Raw genomic sequence first — 22,270 nt, forward strand, 5'->3', positions numbered from 1 at the left:
CCCTCTATTCCTTTGGTCTTAACAACATAAAAACATCCTGTTATTTTTTCCATCTTCTAAGAACTGTTACCACCTCCTTTGGTTTCTCCTTGTTGGAGAGTAGTCTTCAAAACATTGTTTCACTCGTGTCTTAGTTTGCCAGGGCTGCTATGACAAATAGCACAGAATGGATTGGCCTAAACAACAGGAATTTATTGTCTCACAGTTTCCAAGACTGAAAGTTCAGCATTGAGGTATTGGTAGGCCATGTTTCCTCCAAAGTCTGTTATACTCTGATGGTGGCTTAGTCTCTGCCTCCATCACGTGGTGATCTGTCTCTTTCTTCTCATCCTCTGGTTTCAACTTCTGTGTCCAATTTCCTTTGCTTATAAAGACTTTAGTCATACTAAGTTAAGGCCTATCCTGCTTTGGTTTGGCCTCGTCTTCACTAATAACATCTTATAAGATCATGTTTACAAATGGGTTCACATGCACAGGGCCAGGTTAAGTCTTGCACATTGTCTTTTAGGGGACATGATTCAATCATTAACAATTAGCAATTGACAAATCCTTTCTTTCCACTTTCTCCTAAACCCATCTGAGTCAGGCCTTAACCTCCATCACTCCCCTGATATGCCCTTGTCAGAGTCACTAATGACCTCTATTTTATTAAAGCAAGTGGTCACTGCTCAAGTTGCATCTTACTTGACCTGTCAGCACCTTTGGCCTGTTCATCAATCCCTCTTCTTGGATATACTTTCCTAACTTGACTTCTGGAACACCACAGGCTTCCTTTTGCCTTCTTCACTGGTCATGCCTTTTGGTTTTCCTTCATTGGTTCTTCTTTTTGCTCCATAACTAATTACTCGAAGGCTTAGTCTTTGGTCCTCTTCTCTACCTCCACCAGTCTGTTAGTGATCTCAACCAGTCTCATGAAACCCATATCTGTCTCCAGCTCAGGCTGCTTTCCTGAACTCAAGATTTGTGTATCCAGCTGCCTATTTGTCATTTCCACATGGATATCAAGTAGACCTCTCAAACTCATATGTCCAAAACCAAACTCCTTATCTGCTCCCTCCCTTCAAAAAACCTTCTCCACCCATAGCCTCCCCTGTCTCAGTTGATGGCAGTTTCATCCTCTCAGTGACTCAGGGTAAAAAAAAATTGAAGTAATTCTTGATCTTTCTCTTTCTCTTGTACTCCACATCTAGTCTGTCAGGATATCCTACTGGTTCTTCCATCAGAATATTTCCAGAGCCCATCCCCCTGGTTGCAGCTGTCACCATCTGTCACCTGGATCACTGTAGTCTCCCCTAACAGAACTCTACTTCCATCTGTGCCCAATCCTCACAAGAACCAGAGGGATTCTTGAAAAGGTTATTCAGATTATGTCATTGTTTGCTGAAAATGCTGCAGTGGTTTTCACATTCTTACAGTGACTTAAAAGGCCCTAACTGATCTAGCCTTCCCCTCTGCCTTTCTGACTTCAGCTCAGACTACCCTTTCCCCTGCTCACTCCACTGGGCTCTTTTCTGTTTCTCAATCTCATAGGCACGCATCTGTCTTTGGGCTTTTGCTCCACCTGTTCTCTCGGCCTAGAATGCTCTTTGCTCAGTTATTTGTGGGGTTAACAGCCTCATTGCCTTTCATCTTTGATATGATATTGCTTTCTCTCTGAACCCCACCCTAACCACCCTCCTTTAAATTGCAATCCCATCTTCCTTATCTTGTTCTGTGTTTTTTTTTTCTATAGCTTTTGTCACTCTCTAATACTTTCATGTATATTATTTATGGTCTGTCTTTTCCAGTGAAATAAAAGTTCTATGTCTTCTGTGTTCACTGATGTATCTCAAAATTATCCATGCCTACCACATAGTAGATGCTTAATAAATATTTACTAAATGAAGTAAAGGCATGGATGCTGTTTTGTATTCTTTATGTTCCCCAGAAACACTCAACTTTGGTTTGCCTTCCTTTTATGTAGTTTCCTGAGTGAATGGATGAATGTGTTTACCAAATAAACCACTACTTACAATTCTTCTTTTGTTGTTAAGTAATTAAATGAAATTTTAATGTGAGATTTAGCAAGTAAATAATTGGGAAAAAAACCCAACAACATCAAGTATTTGGATTATATTTCCTCATTGAGAATAACTACAAAATTTGAGTAGAATGTAACATGCTTACAATTATTTTCACAAGACTTTCCCCCACTCCAGAATTAAAGAGGTAATAACTGCCCAGATGTGTTGGCATTTCCACTTCTGAGGCTGTTATTGCCACAGAACGGGTGTCCCGCTAGGACGGCAGTGCTGTCAAGTGATCCTGCAGTGAGACCCAATCATGAGATTCCAGCAAATGCCAGCTTACCCTCTGTGAGCTCCTTAAGGGTAGGGCTAGGATGTAAGTCTTTTTTTGTCCCCAGTTCCAGACACCCAGGTGAGTGAAGGACAGGCCAAAGGTGCTGGTGGCAAGAGCATTTCACAAACATGGATTTCCTACCCCAGGGTTAAAATCTTTGCCACTCTGTGGTGCTCCAGAAATGTGCATAAAAGGAAGTGAAAAATTAATTTCATCTCTGTATTTGCCTTCTCGGAAAGTAATTAGCCTAGGTTGAGCCACTCTGCTCTAAAAGGGATTATGTGAGAGTCAAATGAGAGAATGTATGCAAGAGTTCTCAAGCTCTGTTGCACATCAGAAGAGTTTGAGAGACCTGTTTTTAAGTGATCAGTATGCAGTGGCTGATCACTCAGTTCAGGTGGATTAGATGCCTTCCTGTTTGTGAAATTTCCTGTACCCCCTCCCCCCGCCCTCCCCCCGCCCCGATTGTGAGTAAAAATTTCATTAGCTGTATATATGGCATGCACTTGAGGCAAGTTAGCTTTCAGGGCCTCAGTTTCTTCCCATCGGTAAAATAAGAATAAGATCTCTATTTACGTAAGGATATTGTCAGGATTAAATGTGAAAATGTACATGAAACAATTACATAATCCTTAATTATTTTAATTAACAGTACAACTATTAATACTAATAATATCCATAGTTAGCATTGAGTTCTGGCCATAGAGAAAGGAATGGTGTATTTTACTTTGCAGACCTTTTTGGTCCTTATGGATTTTAAACACATACACATACACACACACACAAATATATTTAATATTTTATATATATTTGTGCATTAAATATATATGTGTGTGTCTATGTATGTATATAGATATATATTTCTGGTGAAATTATTGGTGTACAGAGCTACAATAAAGGGCAGATTTGATGCATTGAAACCTGCTAAGAAGAGCCAGATTCCTTGCTGTCAGCTCAGAGAATCATGCAAGTTCTTTTGCCAAAAAAAAAATCAAAGCTAAAAAATTTCATTATTTTGTTAGAGAGTTTTGAGGACATTTGAATGCATTCCTCCACATTTGGGGAACATATTCTATTATGGAGAATTCTGACTAAAGTCCTTTGTCTTCTTTTACTTATATCAGCAGGGGGTAGCCGGGCAGGGCAGTGAAAGTAAATTGTGACACTGATAAGCATTTAACATACCTCTGGCTTGGAGAGGAGTTAACTCACTGCTGCAAAAGTTCAGGAGTGACCCAAGGGGGTGGGTCTCCCTGGCAAGGTGGGACGTGACTCCAGGGGATGAGCCCGGACCCGGCATCCTGGGATTGGGAAGGCCTTCCTGACCAAAAGGAGGATGAGAAATGAAACAAAATAAGGTTTTAGTGGCTGAGACATTTCAAATAGAGTCAAGAGGTCGCTCTGGAGGTTATTCTTATGCATTATATAGATATCCCTTTTTAGTTTTTAGTGTATTGGAATAGCTAGAAGGAAATACCTGAAACTTGAACTGTATGTAACCCAGTAGCCTTGATTCTTGAAGATGATTGTGTAACTATGTAGCTTTTACTGTGTGACTGTTGTAATTGTGAAAACCTTGCGATTTACACTCCTTTTATCTGGTGTATGGACAGATGAGTAGAAAAATGGGGACAAAAAGTAAATGAATAATAGGGAGGGGGAGGAATATGAGATTTTTTGGGGTATTCTTTTTTATTTTTATTTTTATTTTTTGGAGAACTGAAAAATGTTCAAAAATTGATTGTTGCAATGAATGCACAACTATATGATACTGTGAACAATCGATTGTACACTTTGGATGATTGTATGGTATGTTAATATATCTCAATAAAATTGCGTTAAAAAAAAAAAGTCTAGGAGTGAAATCTTCATTGTTTACTAAAGTTCCCTGAGTTAGTCAATACTGTATTTTGAATGATCTGGAGTTTGAAATCACTACAACTAAAAGGGATGTAGAGAATTTAGGAGGCTCTAGATGGACCACAAAAATAATTCTGAAATTTTCTAAAATGTTTGAAGCACTGAAATAATATAAATGAAAAGAATGTTTATGGAATGAAAGCAATAGGGAGAATTTGCTTTAAATTAAACAGTTAATGGTCCAATAAGGTCTTCCGTAACAAGATTAGATTTAATATTTTCTTGTGGGACAAAAAGGCATTCCTATTTGATATAGCCTTATTCTTGATTACTCCCTAGATAATGCTAGTTTTCCCTTTTAATAGTTATATATCATACATTTTTAAGCAGTCAGTTTTATATTTCAGAAACATCTGAAGAGTAAAATAATAAAATCATTTGAGTTTATGGAACTTAATTATAATGAACACTTATGTCAACAGAGGTGGCAGATTTTTAACTTTTTAAGCAACAAATGCATACTATTTAAAAAAGATAACAAATAATTCTTTATATGTTATATATTTTGGTGATAAAGTTTTCTTTAATGAGCTGGAATTGAATACGGGACTGTGTAATCTTCACATTCTTCAGCTGCTTTGAATTAGAAAAAGCAGAATTTTGTTCCTTAAGAAATTCTCAAATGAGGTTTCAACTAACCATGATTTATTTCATGTCTATAGAGATAGCTACTGCTGTTGTAATTTAGATTAATAATTTCTGTGAAACTAGGTATTAGTTTGCTTCTACTTTTCACTTATGTGGCTTTGAAATCTCCCGCTTCAGTGACATCATATAGCACAAAGGGTTTGAGCTTTGTAATCAGACATACCCAATTTCAAATCCTGGCTGCCATGTACTTTGCTGTGGGGCCAGGAAGCTTAGCAAATGCCACTAACCCTACTGAATATGTTTGTCAAAGGATTAAATGTGATACATATATTAAATGGAAAAATGCAGTACCCATAAAATATAAGTGCTCAATAAATATTAATTCCTTATCCTTATTTTGCCCTTACTAGTCCACTTCTGTTTTTAATGGATCATTTTTTACCCTGCATTGCATTGTAGGAGGTATTCTGGATGGATGGCTGCTGGGAACCCATTGCCATAGCCAGCTTTTCTTCAGTACTTAAGGATTTACCCGGGCATTAAGTAATGAGAATTTCGGTAAGAAAAATTAGATTGAAAGAGGATATAGACTCTTCTTAAATGGTCACTTGAATCTCAGATACCTCTTAATAATCCATACGATTATTCTCTAAAGATTTTGGGATGTCACAGATGTTTGTTCACATACAGATTGTGCTTCTTTTGAAAATAAATAAAATTAATTTTTTGAGACAATTTGATATTCCATAAATTAAATTTAGTCCTGCTGACCCAAATAAATTAACAAATAGAAGAAATAGCATGTTCTGTGGGGCATCATAATTTACCCACTGAACCAAAATTTTATAAATGAATATCTTTTTTTTTGTTAACTATAGTCTCTAGTTTGCATTGATTGTATTTTTCCCCCAATCCCACCCCATTTTTAAGACCTTGCAATGTTCACATTCATTTGTTCTCCCTCACATAAAAACATATTTGTACCTTTTATCACAATTGTTGAGCACCCTAGGTTTCACTGAGTTATACAGTCCCAGTCTTTATCTTTCCTCTTTCCTTCTGGTGTCCCACATGCTCCTAACCTTCCTCTTTCAACCGTACTCACAGTCATCTTTGTTCAGTGTACTTACATTGCTGTGCTACGTCTCCCAAAATTGTGTTCCAAACTTCTCACTCCTGTCTTTTTCTTCCTGTCTGTAGTGCTCCCTTTAGTGTTTCTGTAGACCAGGTATCTTTTCCACAAACTCTGTCATTGTCTGTCAGGGAATATTGTAAACTCTCCCTTGTATTTGAAGGACAGTTTTGCCAGATATAGGATTCTTGGTTGGTGGTTTTTCTCTTTAAGTATTTTAAATATATCACCCCACTTCCTTCTTGCCTCCATGGTTTCTATTGAGAAATCCACACATAGTCTTATCAAGCTTCCTTTGTATGTGATAGATCGCTTTTCTCTTGCTGCTTTCAGGATTCTCTCTTTATCTTTGACATTTGATAATCTAATTATTAAGTGTCTTGGCGTAGGCCTATTCAGATCTATTCTGTTTGGGGTATGCTGCACTTCTTAGATCTGTTATTTCATGTCTTTCATAGAGATGGGAAGTTTTCATTGATTATTTCCTCCATTATTGCTTCTGACCCTTTTTCCTTCTCTTCTCCTTCTGGGACAAACATGACACATATATTCCTGCATTTTGTTTTGTCCTTAAGTTCCCGGAGACATTGCTCATATTTTTCCATTCTTTTCTCTATCTGTTCTTTTGTGTGTAGGCTTTCAGGTGCCTTGTTCTCCAGTTTCTGAGTGTTTTCTTCTGCCTCTTGAGATCTGCTGTGGTATGTCTCCATAGTGTCTTTCATCTCTTTTGTTTTACCTTTCATTTCCATAGATTCTGTCAGCTGTTTTTTTGAACTTTCGATTTCTACCTTATGTATGCCCAGTGTTTTCATTATATGCTTTATCTCTTTTGCCATATCTTCGCTACACTTTTTGAATTGATTCAGTATTAGTTGTTTAAATTCCTGTATCTCAGTTGAAGTGTAAATTTGTTCCTTTGACTGGGCCATAACTTTGTTTTTGTTAGTGTAGGTTGTAGTTTTCTGTTGTCTAGGCATTTGGTTTCCTTGGTTACCCCACTCAGGTTTTCCCAGACCAGAACGGGCTCAGATCTAGAAGGAGGCAATAGTATCACATCTCCCTGAGGATGTCTTAGAAGATTAGTACACCCTGTGAGGCCTCAAATCACTGTGCTTTTATGCTCAGCAGGTGGCACCTGTAAGCCTGTCACTCCAGACTGGTGAAAGGAGGTGTGGCGCGTGGCTGTTTTCCCCTAGGCTCTGGGGTCTGGTTCTGAATGGAAGGCGGGTAGTAGAGCTTGGCACCACCTCTTTCCTCTTAGGGTCTAGGGAGAGGTCATTAGCATTTGAATAGTCTCTGACTCTGCTATCTTTGCCCTTGTCTGGGTCTGAGCGCTGGGAATTGAAATGGCTGAGGCTTTCTCCACTGAGCCAAAAAAGGGACAAAAAGCCCCCCTTCAGGGTTAGTCTGCAGACCCCCTCACTTTTCCCCATTGGCTAGAGACAGCACCTGGTCCTCTGGGCTTCCCTTCCCTCCCAGAGAGGTCCTCCAGCTCTCCAAGGTCAGTCGTCACCAAAAGTCTCTGTCTGCTTGTTGGGGATTCATAGTTTATACAGAGCAGTCCATGCTTACTAATTAAAACCCCAGTTGGAGCTCAGCTGAGCTATATTCACTTGCTCAGAGTGTGGCTCTCTATCACAGCAAGGCTTTGCAGTTTGGGCCATGGGGGGAGGGGACTCCCGGCTTGGATCCGCAGTTTTTACTTATAGATTTTATGCTGTGATTTCGGTCATTCCTCCCAATTCAGGTTTGTGTATGATGAGTGGACGGTAACGGTAACATTTGTCCCCCCGTAGTTATTCCAGATTATTTACTAGTTGTTCCTGGTTGTTTATCAGCTGTTCCAGGGGGACTGACTAGCTTCTACTCCTCTCTATGTTGCCATCTTCTTCTGCCCTCCAAAATTGATTTTTTAACTCAAAATTGATTTTTTAACAACCCTACTATACTCTTCATGTCATTTTAAATACAATATTTCACTTATGCCACTCTATTTTGTTCTTTAAATGTATATCTACTCAGAAGTTTGTGTAGTCATTGAGGGTAAGCTCTGTGTATCCTTTGTAGACTTATGAAGCACAGATTCTTAGAGGTTAATGTGGCAGCAAGCACTGCTTTCTGAATCTGTGAAGAGGCCCATAGAGGCTTTGATAATATGAAAGTAGCAGAAAAAGTATCAAAACTCTGGGAAGTTCTGTGGTAAATATTTTATTAAATCACCAAGAAAATCATTGCACAATGGCTCTTGGGATGGCATATAGTATCTTTAGTTGGTTCCATTTCTATACAGTCTTTCTCTAAATAATATTAATATATACTGAACTTGAATGTAGTTACATAAAAATTAATATATAATGAATATACCAATGCTAGTAATATATGTTGTTAATCTGTTCTGTATAAAATATGTTGGCCTATTAAAAAGGAGAGGAGGAGGAAGGGGAGGTTAAGAATGATAAATGAGATTAAGCAGAGACACTAGTGTATATATTAATTTGTAAGTGTGTAAACTCTGTTAAATTTTTGTCATTAAAATACATCTGGAGAAATACGGATTAAAGAATTTTGCATTTGGGACAGAGAGCTGGAGGTGGCCTAAGGTATAAAAGGCAAATTCTAGTTCCATTAAGTCTGATAAGGAGCAATAATTCTGAAACTGATAAACTGACATTTTTTATACCTTCAAATAAGATAAAGTGTTATTTTAACATCTTACTTTTTAAATGAAAACATTTTTTAACCATTTTGTCTCTGATTATATTTTTCAGAAACCATATTTGAGAAGTACTTCCATCCAGTGTTATTTGTGTTTACTTCTTAATAGTCATTTTTTAAATGAGGCTGGCATTCATGTCTTCATTTTGGGGTAATTTAATTTTTAAGTATAAATTACATATTGTTAATACTGAAGATCACTGTCCTTCAATAATTTCTGCTCTATTCAATTGTATTCTTAATTGTTTGCATAAATTTTTGATATGCAATATTTGGGGTATGATAGAGGGCAGATTGTGAAGAGTTAGAGAAGGCTTAGTTAACACGCAAGTGAAAATGTCTATATTCTGGAAATATTTCAAATTTGTATTATATCCCCTAAATAAATTCAACCTCTTGTAATCTAACTAAACTTGGAATTTTACCCCTTAATATAATATCCTGCATACTCTTCACAGCAATAGAAAGTTGGTGTTTTGGGCTCCTTCATGTTACTTTTTTATTCATTCCTGGCACTGACCATTCCTATCCTTTGAGCCCTAGTTCTGTTTAAAACATTTCTTTCTTTCTTTAGGCCTTTTGTTCTTCCTCCTAGAAAATCTTCATATTTTTCCTTGCCTGTTAACTCTTTTCTTCTGTTAAATTTAGCTAACTCACTGCACCCAGCTGGCCCAAAGCACACAACCTATAGTTACATAATCAGTTTCACTCTACTAATGCCTTCATGGTATGGGGAACAATATATTTGTGCAGGTAAATCTTCCATGCAGTACAGATTAGTGTTAGCTGTCATGCTTCTGTATAGGATCCATCAGGAACTGAATATTTTTCCAGAAACTCTAGAATCATTCCATAGTGACTTGGTCATTCATGTTTTTTTTCCGAGATATTGAATTTAGATTTTACTAAAATGAGTATATGAGCATTCAGCCTAGAGTGGGCTGAAGTCTGTGATAACTTACAAAGATAGGATCTTCAAGCATAATGATAGTGTGAGCAGCATGCAAGGGGCATTGTAAAAAACAATTACTCCCACAATCATTGCATGAAAAGGATTATCGCTCATTTTAAGAATTTCACCTATTTATCCGATTTAAACTTCTGGTGGGACCTTTATGTAGAGAAAATTAGTGATTCATGCAAAAACATTATTGAATGTTTACACACAATGCTCTGTTTCTATTTCATTGTGATAAATTGCATCACATTATTTGTAAATTAATCATCTGATTAGTCTTTTCTCTAATCACATTGGTTTGTCCTCGGGTTAACCTAAAATGTCAAGGTTGTACTGTTTGTTGACCATTATATTCATCTACAAGGCTGTTGAATGTACAAAGGCAGGGATAACATTGACCTTTTCATCAGTCAGAATAAAAAAAAAAATGATTGCTCTTTTGCCTTTAGTGTCCATCCAGACATGCTCTTTCAAAATGCTTTGCTCTTTGTTTTTGTTTTCAGCTGTATTAGTGCAGGTCTTCCTAAAACAGAGGCCAACTGGCAGGATGTAATAAGTGATTTGAGAAGAATTGAAGATCTTATTCAAGTAAGTACCCATTTTTTCATAAAATATCTGGTAAAATTGTTATAAAGAATTCCTTGCCCTGTGTTTTGCTGTCAGTCTTAATGAAATCTCACTTTAAGCAATGATAGCTTTGTAGAAATGTGTGAACCTCATAAAGCTTCAAGTGAAAAAGTTTCTTACAGTTATCAAATTCCAATTTACTTTAAAACTTAATTTACAAGCAGCCCATCTGCCCACTCAGGCTGAAGACTTCCATCTCCTGATATTATAGGTTGAATTGTGTCCCTCAAACAGATACGTTGAATCCTGACCCCTGGTACCTGAGAGTGTGACCATTTGAAAGTAGGGTCTTTGCAGGTGTAGTCAGGTTAAGGTGAAGTCGTGCTGGAAGAGGGTGGCCCTCACCCAATACGACTGGTGTCCTTATGGTAAGGGGAGAAGGGACAGAGACACAGGCACCCAGGGGAGAAGGCCATGTGAAGACAGAACAGAAATTACAGTAATGCAGATAGAAAACAAAGAATGCCAGGGATGGCAGGCAAACACCACAAGCTGAAGAGTCAAGGAAGGATTCTCTACTACAGGCTTCAGAGGGGTATAGCACTGCTGGCACCTTGATATCAGATGTCTACCCTTCAGAACTGTAAGATGAATTTCTGTTGTTTTAAGCCACATGATTGTGGCACTTTGTTACTGTAGCCTTAGGAAAACAAATACACCTACCTAGAGAAACCAGGCAGCTGAATGGCACCTGCACAAGAAATCTCACCAGTGACCAGTGGCCTGACCCAGGGGTGCTGTCCCTCCTGGGGACTGGAGACTCCCTTCCCCACTTAGAGACTCCAGGTGGCCTGGTGGAACCAGCAGGGGAGATAGAGCAGGAACCCCTCAAGGACAGTGGCCTGGAAAGGGGTTCTTTGTCCCTGGGGGCAGAGTTCCCATCTCCTATAGAGAAACCAAGGGGTCCAGTGTGGGGAAATGCCTTCTGCCCTTATAGGTGACACCAACTGGGATTAGCGGGAGCCCCCGTGGCACTCAACAAACCGTGCATGTGAAAGTAGCATTAAAGAGGTTCTGAAAATGAAAATGTCATTGGAATCACAGCACACAAAAGTAGGTTAGATCCTTAATGCTAACCCTAAACAGGGTGACTGCATGCTAAAATAGAAGATTTAAACAGGATCAGAGTTATCTAACATAATAGCCACAATATCCAGGACAAAACTGAAAATTGCTCCTTAAACCAAGATGCAGGAATATCACAAGTTGAATGAGAAAAGACAACAGACTCCAAAACCAAGAAGGGGCAGATGTTGGACTTTTCTGACAAGGATTTTAAAGCAGCCATGATAAAAATGCAATTGCAATTACAAATATCCATGGAACAAATGAAAAAATAGAAAGTCTCAGAAAAAAATAGAAGACATAAAAAGAAACCAAATGGAAATCACAGAACTGAAAAATAAAATAACTGAAATACAAAACTCACTGAAAGAGGCCCAGTAACAGAATGAATATAACAGAGGAAAGATAGTGAACTTGAAGACAGAATAGTAGAGAGAAAATAGCCTTAAAAAAATAAACAACACTTCAGGTATCTGTGTGACAATACCAAAGTTCCAATGCTCATATCATCTGCAATTGAGAAAGAGAGGAGAGAGTGGGGACAGAAAAGTATTTGAATAAATAATGGCTAAAAGTCCCCCCAAATAATAGTGAAAGACAAATCTAAAAATTAAAGAAGCTGAGCAAATTCCAAAGAGGAAAAACCCACAGAAATGCACACTAAAACACATCATAATTAATTTCCTGAAAACGAAAGACAAAGAAAAAAAAATTGAAAGCAGTGAGAAAGAAATGACCCTTAATATAGGTGAAAACAATTAGAATGTCAGCATGTTTCTTATCAGAAACCATGAAGTCTGGGAGTAAGTGACACACATTTTTCAAGTGCTGAAAAGAAGGAACAATCAACCCAGAATTCTACTTCCAGAGAAAATATTCTTCAGGAATAAGGGGAAATCAAGACATTCTCAGATGAAGGAAAATTAACAGAATTTGTTGCTAACAGATCTACCCTAATAGAATGGCTAAAAGGAGTTCTCTGAATAGAATGGAAATAATAAACTAAGGAATCTTGAAACATTAGGAGGGAAGAAAGAACAATGGAAAGAGTAAAAATATGGTTAAATGTAAGACTTTCCTTCTCTTGAGCCTTCTAAATTACATTTGATAATTGAAGTTAAAATTCCATCACTGTCTGATGTACATCAAGGAAATATTTAAGGCAAGTAATTATATTATAAATGGAAGTGGTAATGAGAGGTAAAGTTTCTTTACTTCACATAAACTGGTAAAATGTTGATACCAGTAGACTGTGATAATTTGTGCATATATATTGTACTACCTAAAGCAACCACTAAGAAAATGATACCAAGTGAAATAGTCAAAGATGCTACAAATAAATCAAGATAGAATCTAAAAAAAATTACATGTAACCCAGAGGAAGGCAAGAAAAGGGAAACAGAGGAAAGGAAAACAGAGGGAAAAAAACAGAAAATGGCAGATTTAAGCCCTAAGATATTAATATTCCCATTATATGTAAATGCTCTAGGTGCACCAAGTAAAAGATAGAGATTATCAGAGTGGATAACAAAACATAACCCAAATACTGTATATGCTGTCTACAAGAAGCTCACTTTATGCAATTACTTAAGTAGGTAGGTTGAAAGTAAAAGGATGAATAAGGATATATCATGTACATTTTAATTTTTAAAAAATGTTAATATCAGATAAAGTAGACTCCATAGAAAAGAAAATTACTAACATCACAGAGGCACATTATATAATGATAAAAGGTCAATCCACCATGAAGAGAGAATGACCCTAAATGTGTATTTGCCACCACCACCACCACCACCAAAAAAACACAAAATCTCAAAATACATGAAGCAAAAACTAACAGAGCTGAAAGGAGAAATAGACAAATCTATACTTATAGTTGCACATTCCACCACCTGCTTCTCAATAACTGATAGAACTGCTAGACAGAAAATCAGAAAGGACATAGAAGAACTGGACAACAGAATCAACCAACAGGATCTAGTTGGCAAATACACAGAACACAGCAGAATACACATTTTTTATTCAATCACACATGGAATAATCATCAAGGCTAGACATATACACTGGGCCAAAAACAACCTTCTATGCATTTATCAGAGCTAAAACCATGCAGAGTATGGTCTTGACCACAATGAAATCAAACCAGAAATCAATAACAAACGTAGAACAGGAAAATCTGCAAATAGTAGACTTATAAATAATACATGAGTCAAAAAGGAAATCTCAAAGGAAATAAAGTTACATAGAACTGAACCAAAATGAAAATGCAACATGCCAAGATATATATAGGATGCAGACTAAGTAATGCTGAGAGGGAAAATTTTAGCCCAAAATGATCTCATTAGAAAAGAGGAAAGGTTTCAAATCAGTAATATTAAGTTCCTACCTCCATAAAGGAGAAAAAGAAGAGCAAAATAAATGAAAAGTAAGCAGAAAGAAGTCAATATTAAAGAGAAGAGAAGAAATTAATGAAATTGAAATCAGGAAAACAGACACTTAAATGTAAAGCTGGTTATTAGAAAAAAAAGTCAATAAAATTGAAAACCCTCTAGCAATAAAGACAGATTAAAAGGAAAGCAGATATAAATCATCAATATCAGGAATGAAATTGGAGATTTTACAGCAGAACCTGAAACCATTAAAGGGAAAACTATGAACATCTTTATGCTCATAAATTTGACATCGTAGAAGAAATGGACCAATTCCTCAAAAACCACACAGTACAAAAACATAACCAAGATGAAATAGAAAATCTGAACGGTCTTGTAGTCATTAAATGTTTTAAATTCATCATTTACGAGTTCCCCCAAAAGAAATCTCCAGGCCCAGCTGATTTCACTGGAGCAATCTACTGAACATTTAAAAAAACTTACCACCAATTTTATACAATTTCTTGCAGAAAATAGAAGATGATAGAATACTTTCCAACTCATTTGATGTTACATTAGTGCCCTGATACTAAAATTGCACAAAGAGAGTATAAAAAAATACACTACAGACCAATTTCTCTTATGAACTTAAATGTAAAAATCCTTAATAAAATATTAGCAAATCAAATCCAGCAATGAATAACAAGAACTATAGACCTTGACCAAGTGGGATTTATTCCAGTTATGTCATACTGGTATGATATTCAAAAATCAATGTAATCTACCATGTCAGTGGGCTGAAAAAGAAAATCATGTGATCATATCACTTGATACAGAAAAAGCATCTGAGAATATACAACACCTATTCATGATAAAATCTCTCAGCCAACTCAGATTAGAGAGGAACTTTCTCAACTTGATACAGAGCATGTACAAAAAACCTTGAGCTAATGTTGTTTAATGGTGAAACACTGAATGTTTTCCCCCTAAAAATGAATGCAAGGCAATGATGTCCCTTGTCAACCTCTTATTCAACATGGTCCTAGAAGTTCTAACCAGCTCAGTGAGGCAAGAAAAAGAAATAAAAGCCATAGAGATTAGAAAGGATAAAAGTATGAATCACCCCAAGTCTTTGGGGGAGAAAGTACAAATAAATGGTTATATGTTATTCAGGGAAATGCAAATTAAAACCACAATGAGCTATCCCTACCCACCTATAATAATGACTGAATTAAAAAAAAGAAATAGTGGTAATACCAAATCTGGAATGATACAGAGAAACTGGACCACTTGTAAATTGCTGGTGAAAATGTAAAATGTTACAGCCTCTCTGGAAAATCATTTGGCAGTTTTCTATAAAACAAAACGTGTTTGTCATATGATCTAAGCAATTGCACTCTTGGGCATTTACCCCAGAGAAAGGAAAACTTATGTTTGCACAAAATACATGCTGATGAATAGCAGCTTTACTCATGATTTCCCCGAAACTGGAAGCTACTCAAATATTCTTCAACAGGTGAATAGTTAAACAAACCATATTATATCCATATCTTGGAACAGACAATCTGTGGATACTCTCAACAGTTCTGATCGCCAGGGAATTACGCTGTGTGAAACACACCAGTCTTGCAAGGTTGCATACAATACCGTATGAGATCCATTAAGTGACTTTCTTTAAATAAAAGAATTATAGAATGGGAGAATAAAGAAGTGGTTTTCTCAGGTTAGAAAAATAGGGTGGATAGGAAAGTGGGTGTGGCAATAAAAGAGTTGCAGGAGGATTCTTGTGGTGATGGAGCTGTTCTGTATCTTGACTTCATTGTGGTTACATGAATTTACAATGTGATAAAATTGCATAGAACTGCTCACAGGCATGCATGCACGCATGCAAAAACTGAATAAGGTGAGTGTATTGTATCAGTATCAATTTCCTGGTTGTGATTTTGTACCCTGGTTATGTAGATATTACCACTGGGGGGAAATGGGTGAAGGATACACAGAATCACTCTATAGTTTCTCTTATAATTGCATATGGATGGAAAATTATCTCAAAATAAAAAGTTTAATTAAAACTTAATTTAATGTTTTCAGTAATTTGTTTTAACTATATATAAAGCAGGGCATAATATTTCATATTATCTAATTTTGTTTCCCTTCAGTATATACATATTGATGCAACTTTATACACTGAAAGTGATGTTCATGTGAGTATAGTTTAATTTTTTCCCAAATTGTTGTATTTCCAGTTTCCAAAAGTATAAAGACTATATTTTCTCAAATTAACTAAAATAGATAAAGTTTTTATATCTTACTTTTGATGTGTTTCTAGAATATGTGATCAATTAATTTTATAAGTAAATGCTGAGGGGGTGGGACTTGGAGACAAAGCGTGGCATAGATCTATTTTGGCAGTGGCCCCAAATCAAAATATAAAAAAGCCTTTTCTAGCACTATCAAAAATGTATCATGCTTTTTTTTGTATGTGATTAAATTAGATCATTATGCAATAAGATGCAAGAATCGGGTTAACTGATTCAATTTAAAAGTATCCAGTATATATCACTTATTTTGTAGTGTATTACTGTCTCAAATCATATTTTCTACAAATTGCTTAAATGATCCATGTTCTACATGCTTCATGAATCTCTAAATTTGTCAAAAAGGATGACTGACCAGTTAATCTCTGTGTGAGAAAAGAAACAAACACAACCCGTAAAATTTAGCAGAATTCAAAAATGATCTTAAATTTCTTTCCTCAATATACAGACACTGCTTACAGCATGTATGATTTCAGTTATGTTGCCAATACTTCCCCCTCTGTATTGGTTACTAAAAGCCAAGACACAAATCCCAGACTTCTTTACCTCATGGAAAACAAACTCTATATTTTGTGTATTCAGGACAGTCAGGTCTCTCTTTATTATTCTTCAATTAGAACTTCTTTGAAATATAAGGATTTGTGCCCCTCTTCCCCAAGACTCTAAGCTTTGAGAAGAAGCCATAGCTAGAAACTGGAAGTGCTACTCATCAGATACTTGGGTATTGCTGCTGCACATAGATTGTCTCCCTCCTCTGATTTCAGCACGCTTTCCAGTTTTCTTTGCATTTTCTCAAAGCAGAAAGCAGACAATTAACCACCAACAGTCATCATCCTGAGATTGCTCTTTTGAAAGAACATTACCTTGCAACACTTGAGTTGCAAGAATTGACTGAGATTGAAATTTAAATTTAAACATTGACTCAGTCACTTCCTACCTGTGATACCTTGGAAGTCATTTAACATATCTGAATCCCAATTTCATTATTGCCAACGTGGTGACAGTATTTACTCTTTCAATCCTGGGCAGCCGCTGTGGGGAAAAAGGAGTATCATCAGTGCCGGGCACCTGGGTGTGTTCCTTCCTTCCTTCATCCATTCAATAAGCATTTATTAATTTTTGCTGGTCCCAGGCACTGTGCAAGGCATTGGGAGCGCAAAGTCAAACAAGTCGTGGTCAAGTCCCCAATGTCTATTAACTATTCTTTTTTCCTTTTATGTATAGAAGGGTTTGTTTGTTTGTTTTCTTTTTAAGTAATTGTTGTGGGAAATGTATTTTCATGGTGTTTTCCATGGTGTCTAAGAGGCTTCTTTCTGAATTGCTCAGCCTATGAGTAGAGAGTACTCATGCTTTAATTGTTCTAATGAATTTATTGGAATCCCTTCTGCCTCTGGAACTTTGGAACTTACAGGAATGGCATAATTAGTAGTAACTACTGTTTAAAACATTGCTGATACAATCTGTTTCTAAAAATTTCTACATATACACCACACATATCCATGTTTTGAGAGTATTGGGCCATTTTCGCAGAGAGAAATGTTGGACTCAATGAGGAAAAAAGTGGCCTATTATTTCCACATTTTCTAGCTTTATATTCTTCTGTACAATATCACTGTGATTTTGATTGCTTTTTCATGGTTTGTTTTGGTTTTCGTTTCAAAGCCAGAAGAAAAAAGTCAAACTGCTTCCTATGTAAAGCTCCGTAAGGTTACTGGTTTACTTTATAATATTTTTGAATTTAATTTAAAAAATCAAAATTATATCCATGTCAAAATGAATAATGGAAAAATAATTTAAGTTTTCTTCAAAATGTTTCTTTGGAATTCTCTTTTAGCCAAATTGCAAAGTAACAGCGATGAAATGCTTTCTTCTGGAATTGCGAGTTATTTCACATGAATCCAGAAATATGGACATCGATGAAACAGTAGAAAACCTTATCATCCTAGCAAACAGCAGTTTATCTTCTAATGGGGTAGGTTATCCAATAGTCATACAGAGCTACATCTGATGTTTTTTACTTGATTGGGAGAAGTATTAACTGGATATAATGGAAAAGCAGTTACTGCAAAGGCACTTATGAGAGGGAGTTCAGTTCCAGCAGTGTGGCATCTACAAGTGGGAACGTCTCTGGTGTGCACAAACCACAAACTGCTCATTGACTTACTCATTCAACAAAAATTTGCTGAATAATACCAGGCACTGTGTTTGGTTGCTAGACTTAGAGTAGTGAGCCAGACAAACATGTTCACGAACCTCAAGGTGTTTGTAGTCAGGTGTAGTGGATAGACATTAATCTAATTACATATTTAACTATAAGATAGTTAATAGTAACTAACATTTATAGGGTTTTTAATGTGTGACAGATGATCTTCAAGCTTTAAAGTGATAATTTGTTAAATCCCCACAACAACACTGTGAGGTAGATATCTTTGTTTCTATTTGAGGGTTGAAGAAATTGGGGCCCTGAGAGTTTGAATACCTTGCCCAAACTCATACAGTTAGTAAAATGGGGAGCCACGACTCATACCCAAGCAGTTTCACTCCATAGTCTGTAATCTTATGTACTGAAAGGACAAATGAATCGAAGGGTATTATAACTATATTAATAGTTTGAGTGCTTGTGTGCCAGGCAACAAAAGCAGTATAGGGTCCCAGGAGGGCACCCACTAGGGATTCCCATCAGAAGATGGGGGATCAGATGGTGCAAAGGCCCTGAGGTACAAAGGATTAGGGCTTTCATGGCAAAGCACCAGCAGCCAATGAAAGATGGGAAGAAAGATGGAAAGAGTCCACCTTCCATTTAATTAACTAAATTAAATTAGTTAATTTCACAGAAACTTTTGGGTCTCATTGTATGCCCTGGATATACACTAGTGGATAAATGCACAGAGTCCCTGCTCTAAAGGAGGGAGGAAACATAAATAAACCAATCAACAAGCAACAGTATAATGAATTAGTTATCTCTTAAGTCCAGTGGAGTAAACTTGGGCAGGTAAGGGGGACTGGGTGCTCATTTACCTTGATGGTCAAATTTTAATAATAAGATGACTTTTGACAGAGAGGTGAGGGAATGTGCTTTGCTGATACCTGGGGAAGTATGTCCAGGCAGAAGTAATTGAAAGCTCAAAGATCCCGAGCTAGTGTGGTTGAATACGTAGGCTATCAAGCTGCTTTAGGTTTCAGTTGTGTCACCTTCTCAGTTGTGTCACCCATTTGTAGTTTCAAAGAACCCACCACCTGACATACAACATATGTTACTTAACAGGTGTTATCTGTTTTTCCTACTAAAATGCCAGCTTCAAGGGGGCAGGTATTTTTGTCTGCTTTGTTTGGGGCTATATCCCAACTCCCAGAACAGTTCCTGGCGTATACTAGTTATGCCATATATTTATGAAATGTATACATAAATGTTTAAAATATTTTTGATATATTATCTCTATCTTATCAATGGGAAGATGGCGCTATGCAACAGATAACTCATGACAGTAGCAGTGATAAACTCTTTCAAGATCATTGTCATAGTCACCCCATCATGACATGGAGTGGGCTACATGGTAGAATGGGTGGGCAGGACTTCACAGTCAGAGGATCTGGGTGTGAAGAATTTCAGTGATGGGTCATTTACCGTCTTTGATGAGTCATTTACAGTCTTTGATGAGTCATTTAACATCTCTGCCATAATTATTTTGAGGCTCAAACAGGATAGCATTATGTGAAATTCAGCACTGCCAGAAAGAGAGTATATGCTTGATAAACACTGGTGAATCTGAATTTCGAGTGCATAATGGATATAAAATCTAATGTTGATTTTTGCTGGGGCAGCTCTCGTGGTTCACATGATCTATGAAAAGGTTTATTTATGATTGCTACATGTAAAATATTCTAGATATCTCTGAAGCTGGATACAGTTTCAGGAATTCACCTAAATAGTTAAGCTCAACCAATAATGATTGGAGTGATTGCTCTGTGTCCGGTCCCATGCTAAATGCTGGGCAATCGAAATATCTGTTCCTGCCCTCCTGGAAGAGCTTAGAGAATAGTGATATAAAAAGCATAAAACTGCATAATATCATTATAATACTTGAAGTGCTATGAAAGAGGTCTAAATAGCCCAGGCCTGGGAGCTCAGGAGTGCAGGGCAGCCTTCCCAAAGGAGACAGCACTTGAGTAATCCTAAGTGCAGGAATAACTGCTAGAATAGGAAGTTTATAGCAGGCAGAGAGAAAAGCAAAAGCAAAGAGTCATCTAATAGCACGATGTGTATGGAAAGGAAAGGCATGAGCTCAGTGTTTCTAATGTTTGAGGCTGTGGTGACAGGTAAAAACAGTAAGAAACAAGCCCATGTGCCCTGCTGGTGCTGTGGACTTGCTCCTCGGAGTAGATGACGAGAAACAATTAAAGGGAAGCTCAAGGCCCAATCAACGTGGCTTTATTGTTTTTTCAAAGTTCTTAATCCATAATAGGACAAACAATCTGCATCAAATCTCCCAGTTCTCCTCTCCCCTAGTTCTTCCTACTATGATGTTAATTAGCCCAAGTTTTCATGTCTCGAAATCTTTCCATATGGTTCAGATGAGGTGATATCCCCAGAAAAGAGGTATATGAGACTAATCAATTTCGTGTTTTCTTATTATTTGGCAGAATATAACAGAATCTGGATGCAAAGAATGTGAGGAACTGGAGGAAAAAAATATTAAAGAATTTTTAAAGAGTTTTGTACATATTGTACAAATGTTCATCAACCCTTCTTGATTACAACTGATCCTCTTCAGCATTTCTATTATTAACAAATGTCTTCCTGCTGCTTAGAGACAAAACACTCTGCATTTCAAACATGCTGCCAAAATAAGATTTTCTAGCAAGAAGATGATTAGGATCTTGGATCAGATGAACTCTTAGATAAGAAGACAGAAAAATGTCATTGAGTATGGTGGTGACTATGAACTGTCCTCAGACTTATTTTGCTCTTTTATTTTTAATTTATTACTGAAAGTGTGCATATTGTTATATAATATTAAATGTTGAATAAAATTATGTACGTGTTTTAACATTTTAAATTACACTGAGATTTTTACTTCTTATAAGGAAAATGAGACATTTGTTCAGGGTTAATAACCAAATTATTTAACAACTGGTGGGGCTCGGCACCACTCCTGGGGATAAACAGTTTGCTGGTTTGTTCCTGTTAGTGTTTAACCACTGACTGCCAGCCCTCATCTACCTTTCCAGTAGTATCTGGAGGAAGAACCGACTCAACAAGAAAAGGAAGAACCATGAGTGCACACTGTGCTTTACTCTATAATTTAGTTATTGATATGTAAAGCACCTGCTATGAAGCAAATACCAAATTTTAAGTATTGGCATGTACTGTGTGTGCTGGTTTGGATGTATTGTCCCCCCAAATGCCATTATCTTTGATGCAGTCTTGTGTGGGCAGGAAATGTATTGGTGTTGATTGGGTTGGAGACTTCTGATTGGATGTTTCCATGGAGATGTGATCACTCATCTGTGGGTGAGGTATTTCACTGGATAATTTCCATGAAGGTGTGGCCCCACCCATTCAGCATGGGCCTTGATTAGTTCACTGGAGCACTATATAAGCTCAGACAGAAGGAGTGAGTTGCTACAGCCAAGAGGGACACTTTGAAGAATGCACAGGAACTGAGAGAGGAGCTGCAGATGAGGGACATTTTGGAGACAGCTTTTGAAAGCAGATTTTTGCTCTGGAGAAGCTAAGAGAAGAAAAATGCCCCAAGAGCAAATAAGAGTGATATTTTGAAGAGCTGCGGCCTAGAGAGGAACGTCCTGGAAGAAAGCCATTTTGAAACCAGAACTTGGAGCAGAAACCAGCCACGTGCCTTCCCAGCTAACAGAAGTTTTCCAGACACCATTGGCCATCCTCCAGTGAAGGTACCCAATTGTTGATGCATTACCGTGGACACTTTATGGCCTTAAGACTGTAACTGTGTAACCAAATAAACCCCCTTTATAAAAGCCAATCCATTTCTGGTGTTCTGCACTCCAGCAGCATTAGCAAACTAGAACACTGTGCATCAGTAAATATTGGGTAGCGGTGGCAATAATAAACATTTATCGATGCATAGATCTATGTGTAGAAAATGAATGATTGCAATGATGTTTATATTCCATGCTTTCCCAAGTACGGGCATTTTATTTTCACATTCTTTTTTCCATGTTTATAGAATAAGGAAACCGCTAATTTGTTGAAGCCAAC

The 22,270-nt window shown here is 37.0% G+C and overlaps 1 protein-coding gene across 2 annotated transcripts in view; it reads left to right on the plus strand.

The window, feature by feature from the left end:
• IL15 (interleukin 15) overlaps positions 1–21,478 on the plus strand; it is a 95,616-nt gene extending 74,138 nt beyond the window's left edge. For both annotated transcript variants that reach the window (XM_037830715.1, XM_037830716.1), the window contains exons 2-7: positions 5,311–5,409; positions 8,752–8,849; positions 10,160–10,244; positions 15,877–15,921; positions 17,870–18,007; positions 20,677–21,478. In XM_037830715.1, the coding sequence (XP_037686643.1) occupies positions 5,398–5,409; positions 8,752–8,849; positions 10,160–10,244; positions 15,877–15,921; positions 17,870–18,007; positions 20,677–20,787 (489 nt within the window). In that variant the 5' untranslated portion in view covers positions 5,311–5,397 and the 3' untranslated portion in view covers positions 20,788–21,478. The remainder of the gene's footprint in view (positions 1–5,310; positions 5,410–8,751; positions 8,850–10,159; positions 10,245–15,876; positions 15,922–17,869; positions 18,008–20,676) is intronic.
• The last annotated feature ends 792 nt before the right edge of the window (positions 21,479–22,270 follow it).

This window comes from Choloepus didactylus, chromosome 3, assembly GCF_015220235.1.
Source record: "Choloepus didactylus isolate mChoDid1 chromosome 3, mChoDid1.pri, whole genome shotgun sequence".
NCBI lineage: Eukaryota > Metazoa > Chordata > Mammalia > Pilosa > Megalonychidae > Choloepus > Choloepus didactylus.